The sequence below is a fragment of the Loa loa genome (assembly GCF_000183805.2).
Source record: "Loa loa unplaced genomic scaffold supercont3.367, whole genome shotgun sequence".
Classification (NCBI taxonomy): Eukaryota; Metazoa; Nematoda; class Chromadorea; order Rhabditida; family Onchocercidae; genus Loa; species Loa loa.
The window spans coordinates 33219-41630 of record NW_018108547.1 but is presented as its reverse complement, the minus strand read 5'-3'; the positions used below and the strand labels follow the sequence as shown (position 1 = coordinate 41630).

The 8412-nt window shown below is 25.2% G+C and overlaps 3 protein-coding genes across 3 annotated transcripts in view; all 3 read left to right on the top strand.

The window, feature by feature from the left end:
- Positions 1-1618, top strand: part of LOAG_15542 (hypothetical protein) — a gene marked incomplete at its 3' end in the record, with an annotated part of 7388 nt that extends 5770 nt beyond the window's left edge. Inside the window, exons 7-9 of the mRNA XM_020448955.1 lie at positions 118-198; positions 687-771; positions 1514-1618. Of these exons, the coding sequence (XP_020300933.1) occupies positions 118-198; positions 687-771; positions 1514-1618 (271 nt within the window). The remainder of the gene's footprint in view (positions 1-117; positions 199-686; positions 772-1513) is intronic.
- Positions 1619-2509: 891 nt separating this feature from the next.
- Positions 2510-3967, top strand: LOAG_10524 (hypothetical protein). Its single transcript, XM_020448178.1, has 3 exons — positions 2510-2701; positions 2888-2980; positions 3715-3967. Exons 1-3 carry the CDS (start codon positions 2626-2628, stop codon positions 3735-3737), a joined length of 192 nt encoding a protein of 63 aa, XP_020301655.1. The 5' UTR covers positions 2510-2625; the 3' UTR covers positions 3738-3967.
- A 3176-nt stretch (positions 3968-7143) lies between these two features.
- On the top strand, positions 7144-8392 carry LOAG_10522 (hypothetical protein; the record flags this gene model as incomplete). The annotated part of the gene is made up of 3 exons (XM_003146047.1): positions 7144-7233; positions 7635-7781; positions 8288-8392. The coding sequence occupies 3 exons, from the start codon at positions 7144-7146 to the stop codon at positions 8390-8392; spliced, it is 342 nt and encodes a 113-aa protein (XP_003146095.1).
- Positions 8393-8412: the final 20 nt, after the last annotated feature.

The following is an 8412-nucleotide window of genomic DNA, read 5'->3' as shown; positions in this document are numbered from 1 at the left end:
ATTATTATTATTATTATTAACTAACTAACTATTATTAATTATTATTATCATTAATTATTATTATTAATTATTTTTGTTTTTAATTAATTTATTATTTAATTATTATTAATTATTTAGTTCCGAGCCAAAGATTACTTTGGTACTTGAAATGAAACTAAAAATATCAGATAAGCAAGTCAGATGTAGTGCACATAGCAGGTATGCATTCCTCTCTCTCTCTCTCTTATCGTTAATTTTAAACTCTTTTTATTGAAGTTATACTGTATGTGCGTTTACTGTATCTCATCAATCTCATTTTCAACGTGTTTATTTTACCATACAAAAACAATCTTTATTGACGTAACTGGATGTTATTTTTACTGTTTCGATCAATTGTACAGGAATTAGGGGACAATAGAGTTGCTTTGTAATCAAATGATTGAAAAAACAAAAAAAGAAGTGTAACAGGAAGAGACAAAAAAAAAAGAAAACTGGATATTATCATAATCAAGCTTGAATATAATCAAAATTTATGACGCTTAAAGATACACTTTTAAATCTTTTAATTAGGTGCTAATAATTAATCAATGTCATCATTAGTTTTATATTAATGGCAAACATTATTGTTAATGTTATTACGAAATTTTGCAAAGTTTATTTCATTTTACTTCAAATTTTGATAATTTTATTTAAAATTTTCAACATAGAATTGGTGAGGAAACGGTGGTTGTGACATGTGCAGGTGATTATGGTGATATGGAATCGATACTGAAATGGACTATTGATCGAAAGGTTTTCAATACTTCATTTTTATCATCGCATAATTAATAAAATTTAATCGTTTTTTAGCCAGAGATAAAAAATTTAATTGATTAAAAAAGGATTAATTGAAAGTTTATTGAAAATTTAATTATTATTAATCAAAAATTGTTGTTAAACCCATTTTGTTTTAATTTTGAAACAATACAATTACCCTATTTTTGATAAGCTAACAAATGCGCAAATATGCTTTTATTAACTGGTTAAATAGCGCAATTGTACATTTACAGACTTCTGTTTTAACCATAAATGCATTTTTTTTTCTTTTTGTTGTTTTAGTAATTTGTTTTTTTTTTTGTTTTATTACTGCAATTTTAGGTTTTTTTAAAGTTTGATATTTGAGGATTAATCTTAATAAGCAGTAATAGAATATGCTTATTTTTGTTGTTTCATCTCCAGTAGTAGTAGTAGTAGTAGTTATTAAGGCGCAAAAGTGATGAATACCGCCCGATATATTTAGTTTCTCTTCTTTTTCTTTTCCATATTATTTCCAATAATTATGCTCTATTATTTTAATTATTCTTAAATAATAACAAAGCATTTGTTTTTTCCTAATATTCTACATAATATTATAAAAGATAAAGGTATTCTTAAAAGTATGAAAAAATAAAAATAAAAATGCTACAACATATTTCAGCTATTTGATGTTATAATCTTAATTTTATTAATTAATTTAAAGTTTTAATTAATTTAATAAGAGTTAATAAATTTTTAGGTAGAAGATGGGCAAGAATTATGGGTAAATGATCCAGTTGTTGATACATCTAATTGGGATAACAGAAGATTACAAATGATTTCAGATGTGACTTTCAGGCCTTAAGTGTTCTTCTTTTTTTCCCTCTTCTGTCACTTCTTTTATTCCTTTACTTTGTTTTTGTAATTATCAAAATTTCAAAATATTTTTCACATTTAATTCATTTTGATTTCCTAATTAACAATATTATTCCAAAAAGAACTTTTTGTTTTTTTTTTTTAACTGAATATTTCAATTATTTGCTATATTTAAGATGATAAATAAAGGATGGAAATAAATTCAATGCTTTTATAAAAAAGAAATAAATGAAATAAATAACTTCGTACCATAATTTTTTCTAAACAAAAATACTTTTTGTTTAGAAAAGTAAAGAAAGGATTGATTTAAATTTTTACAAATTATCAAATTAAGCAAAAAATTTTTAATTTTTCATGCAAATATACTATTAACATTTATGTGTTTATCCCGTGCCTTCATTATAAAATTATTCAAATTTTATCCTTAATTTGGTATAAATATATTTTGTGTCTATTCAAATAATTCTACCATTACAACTGCTACGATTGTGCAACACTTAAATGTATCGTTGTCAAATATTTTCGAATAGTACTGACTCATCAAAGACGCAAGATTTCACAGAGTTGCCGCGTTAAAGTTAGTGTTTGTGGCATATTATGAAATATGCGACACTTATTTGGTACGCTGAACTTGGTTGTTTGTTTTAGTCAGTGGTTGTTTAATATCGTATGGTATAGTTTGCAGACTTTTCTCTTTCTTTTTAGAAATTTAAAGTTTCGTTTAGATGAATTTTCGGAAAGAAAGTATTTTGAATGAACTATTTCACATTTCTGTTTGTAAGATTGAACGTTCGAAGTAATTGGTAATCAATTATTTATCATTTTAAATGTACTTTACTTTCTTTACTATTTATTGTCTTAAATTTAGGTCACATTGTTATTTCAGATTTTTCTTTTGTGTTTCGAACTAACGATTTATTTTGCTTTCTCCGCTTATCCTTTTGAATTTCTGCATATTGTTCATTTACTATTTTGTTTTCTGAAAACAATTGGATAATGGAAGGCAGTTCTACTCCAATACCAAGTGGTGGTGCATCGGCAAAGACTAACAGTATGATCTATATATGTGGAGGTTAGTGGAAGGTATTTGAAGATCACGTGATGATAGATTAAGTTAGCATGATTCTTTGTGCTTTCTCGTTTATTTCATCGTGATTTGAGTATATTATTTCTTGTTTTTTGGGCTTTTGTTTTTCTTGAGACGGTTGAAGGAGTGACTTCAGTTTCTTCTCTGATTTTAAAAAATTTTTTCTTTTAGAATGTCATAGCGAAAATGAAATTCGTCCAAAGGATGCGATCAGATGTCGAGAATGTGGCTATAGGATATTGTATAAAAAGCGTTGCCGAAAGTGTAAGTTACAGGAATTTGCTCTGCAGTGAAGTTTTATCTAAAAAATGTTTTATCTAAAAAATTCTACCCTGTCCTCTTACTCCTTTTCTGGTTGTATTTTTTTTTTTGTGAAATTTATTTTCTCGATTTCTCTATCGCACAAAGGTTTAATTCCTGTGACCGTAGTTCTTTCGGAAGGTGTTAGAGACAATTGTTGCTTACTTCGTTAAAGATACGACGTTGAATAGAGACATTTCCTCAATCCTTATATGAAACTATCGTAATTTATTCAACATTCTGATGCAGACCTCCCCGAACTAAGTCAATTCAGTTTTTGTTCTCCCTGGTGAATTTTTCAGTTTTCCTTTATAATTAATGCTTTTAGCAAAGTTTGTCACTTCATGGAGAATTTGATCGGACAAATAAGTTTTTGCATCATTTACTTCTCCTAAAACAAAAAATGAGTCGAAATGCATTAAGGATTCTTGATAGGGTTGGTTGGATGGAACCGGAAATATATTGCGAGAGGCATAAAATTTACGTTGAGAATCCTGACATCGGAAAACATCTTAATGCTCTTGAGAATATTGCACTGAAAACTCAAATGCTTCTAGAAATAATGGAGTGTTTATTTGGAAATTTAAATTTGTTGAAATTGGACCTTACGGAAGTTTTCAGTTTTCGAGAATACTGTATTAGTAAATCCCTGACGCTATTAAAAGATAATTTGAAAAAATGAAAGGTCTCTATTTCAGTGATGGTTTATGATGCACGTTGAGAATAGTCGAAGCTTCAAAAATATTTTCGAAGATGTTTGCTTTTGTTCATTTGTATATATTTCATGTTGCTTGCTATGTTACGAGTGGAACGTAAAAGTTTTTGCCCGATAAATTTATATCATGTGGAAAATATGATGAAGAGCATATATTGAATGAGGGCATTCAAATACTAATGGTAATAAGACGACAGATTTAATCTGGCGTTTCATCTCATCATATTTCAATTAGCACTACAGCAGAATACTCTTGAGAAAAAAAAATTTATACCGGGTATCATTACCACTACAGTGAAGAAGATTGCGTCGTTATCAATAATAATTAGCAAAGATTTGATATTCCTGATGGTAATAATGGTAAGATGAAGCCTTATATCACAAATATTAGGAAAAAGTGTTCTAAAATTGTAATTGATCCATGTTAATTTTGTAAACCATGAAGAATGTGTGGGCAATGAATCTTGATTGTGCAGTGGGAAAAAGGGTAAATTGCTTGAGTGGTATAACGAGATATTCTATTTATTACAAAATAAGTTTAGATTTGAGAGGTCGTTTTGTTCTTAGCAATATTAAATGCTTTAATCAAGAAATGGTCAAATTAAACGTGATATTGTAAAAGTCAGTGACATTTTCCGATTTTTTCTGCGAATTTTGTTGGCTTGTTATCATTTCCATTTACTTTTTTATTGCTTATTTTTCTTAATTTCAGCTATCTTTGGCTCTTTTCTTTGCCTTATGTAACATTTTCGTAAAAAAGACATTTCTTATATTCTTTTTTTTTGGATAATTTTGCAACATTTTCAAAATCTTAAAACTATTTAAATTTCATCAGAGCACAGCGCGGTTAATATTTTTGCTAATGTTTACCTATGAAGTGGTCGGTTCGTAATTTCTAATTCCTATTTTTTTTTCCTCAGGCAAATATAGAAGAGGCTTATTTATTCAATAAATAAATGATTTTGCTTTATGTTAATTAATGGTTAGCCATTGCTTAAAGTTTTCAATGGTGGATTTAGTCTGAGTCAGTTAACCTATTGATAAGTTAAAAAATTGATCACTTAAAAAGATAAGTTAATAAACAGACAGGTAATTTGGATTTACTTCTGGTATTTTTTTTTCTTTGTTTTTTGAAATTTCTATTTCGAATGAAAAATTCCAATATTAAAGCATTTTCATTTTTTTTTAATATTTTGAAAAACAGAAAAAAAAACTTCGCTAAAATTGAAACAAATTATTGTTGAACTTTATGAATTGGTTGGTCAAAAAAAAGTAATCAAACAGTGATTAAAATACTTCAACTTAATTCAAATGTAAGCCTATTCGTTGTTTAATCCTGTTTTCAAAAACTATTACTAATAATTTAAATATCTCTGCATTGTTTTAATTTTCAATTTTTTCTTTTTAATTTTTTAAATAAAATTCTGTGTAATCTTTAAAAAAAAAATTTCAATCAATGATGAGAAATTCACGCAGGTTTTTTCATCAGTTGAACAATTCAATTGTTCTTAATTAATATTCGATTCAACATTCAAATGATGATTGTTACATTATCAGCAATAATTGCAACTTTATTACTATTCTTACCATTATGTGCATGCAAAAAGAAAGCAAAAATCGACAAATTTACAGAAAAAGCAAGAAATTTTATTTATTTTTTTCCATTCAAAAGATTTAATATAATTTAAAAAATGAAAAATTTTTGGAATTTTCAATAACGATTAGTTAAATTTTAATTAATCGTTAAAAATTAATTAATCGTTGAAAATTAACTCATCGTTATTGGAACAAATTTGAATCTGATACGAACAAATTTGATTTATAATTTCAATTCATCAATTATTCATTATATGTATGCTAAGCAAATATCCTCATCCTAATAATAATGAAAATAAAGATGAAAGTGAAAAAAATAATAATAATAAAAATAATGATAGTAATAATAATAATAATAATAATTATTATTATTATTATTATTATTGTTATTATTATTGTTGGTCATCATTGTTATTATTATTATAAATAATCGTTTTATTTTAATTATTATCAGCTTTATAAATTTTACAATTATGCATAAAATTTATATGAAAACATTGAAATAATATAATTAATTGAAAGGTAAAAAGAAAAAGAAAAGAATTATAGATGGAATCAGAGAAATTTAGTACTAAAGAAAAGGAAATGAAACAAATGGAAGTTGAAGATACACAACAATCGACGACAATTACTATCAGCAAATCATTGAAAAAGCCATCAGAAAAAAAAATGAAAATTGTTGATGAAGTTCAAATTCAAAAGCAACCATCTGTGAATACTTTTTTAATCATTTATAAATTACGAAATTTAATGAAATTTTCAATAAAATATAATACTTTGTAGGCATTAAAAAAGAGAAAGAAGAAGTTTAGGATTGGAAGGTAAAAATAATTTGTAATCACTTTTTCTAAAATATTAATTAGACATTTTTTTTCTTTCTAAATTTTTTTAAACTTTAAATTCAAATATTCAGTTGAATATTTTTTTAAATCTTGATAAAAATTTAAGTTAATTTAATTATCATTATTGATGGTAGAATTTTGGTATTATCATTGATAAAAATAATTATGCAATAATGGTTTATTACTTATTAATGATTACTTATATGACAATATTAATATCATTCAGTGATTTAATAATTGAAGGAAAAATCAAGGAGGAGGAAAGAGAAGGAAAAAAAGGGAAAGTGGAATGAAATTTTTTGATTAAAAAAAAAATTTATCAAAAAAAGAGCAAATTTTTGCATATCATAAATAAATTAACAAATTTCGCAACAAATTGATAACAAATATTTTAATCTTTGATTAAGATATTTCACTGATAAACCATACAAACATGTTAATGTTATAAAACTAACCTTACAATTAATTTAAGTCAAATGTTCTTCCCTTTTTTTTTTAAATACGAACAAAAATGTTAATCATTATATGTTCCAATTAATGTAAAAATAATTTATTGTTTTAATTTTTGTCACAAACAAAAATAAGGTGACATTTTTGATTAATTTATCAAGAATTAACTTATCATTTATTATCAAATGTTAATATTTAAATCATTTTTCATTGATCTAAGAATTATTTTGTTATTTTTCAGAATTTGGAAAATGTAAAGGTTAATAATGAAGAAAAAAAGAAAATACCGATAAAACACAATGTTCTCAATCAGTAATATATTTTCCTGCTAAATCCATACATTTAATAGCATAATTAAAATTAAATTTAAATTATATATTAAAATTAATAATTTTTATAAAAAGAAATAATTTGAAAATTATATGAAATTAATCATTAACGATCATCATTTCTAACATTACATTAAATTTAAGAAAAAACACTTTAGCATAAAGATAATTAATTAGGGATTTGTATAGGAGACAATGCAAAATGTTGATGAAATTACGGAAGATGAGAAGAAAACTTTGGAAGTAAATACAAGTCGAGAAGTCTCATCACATGATACACTTCAGGTGTATAATTAAATTCATTAAATTTTCCAGATATATTCTAAAATGAGTTCGAATTTCAAAGATTAATTAAATAATTTAAACGATAGATGTTTTAATTGTTATAAATAAAAAATCAATCATTATTTACGTCTATTTGTTGCAATATTTCAATTATAGAGATTATTTTTTGATAGATATGATCTTTTATCATATAATATCATTTATTATCACTGCATTTTATGATAATACACACTTATCCTTTCCTTTTTTCTCTTTTTACTTTTTTTTTTTGCTATCCTATACTATCTGTAAGTTCTTTGAAACAATTTTGAAAATAGATTAAAATCTATTTCACAATCCATGATTTCTCCTTTGATTTATAAAAAAGTAACTTTAAATCTATCTATTATCTATTTTTGCAGCATGTCCAACCGCGAGTACGATTTTTTGATAGGGCAAAAGAAATTGAACAATCTGCACCAGTCGATAGAAAACGACATGAATATAAAACTATGATAATTGTTGATGAGAATAAAAATCTTATCGCCGAGAATATTTGTCCTAGAGAGGTAAATTTTAATTCATTCTAGGATGGTAAATTTTAGTTCATCCTAAAAAGGTAAATTTTGATTTATTCGAGGAAGGTAAATTTTAGTTCATCCTAGAAAGATAAATTCTAGTCTATCCTAGAAAGATAAATTTTAATTCATTCTAGAAAGACAAATTTTAATTCATCCCAGAAAGGTAAATTTTAATTCATCCTAGAATGGTAAATTTTAATTCATCTTAGGGAGGTAAATTTTAATTTATCCTAGAAACGAAAAGTAAGCACCAAATATACTTAAATATACACTTAATGTATATTTAATCTTTTACTTACGTATATGCAAAGAAATTGGCAAATGGCAATACTTTCTGGTTTTGCCTTTTGATCTAAGTCTATGCTAAAGTAGTGAAAGCTCCAGACAATTATTTATTATGTATTCATTATTTCATCCCTCATTAAAATCTCGAAGCTAATTATTGTATTTATTTCTCAAATTAGTTCTAAGCTCGGAACCAATCTTTTTTATAGGTTCGACAACAAGATATAACTGAATGTAAAATTGAAAAATACGATGTAGTTGGTTATCAAATGCCAGAGACTTCGAAAGAATATACATGCAAGGACGACTTGTGAATTATTATTATTTCACTTTT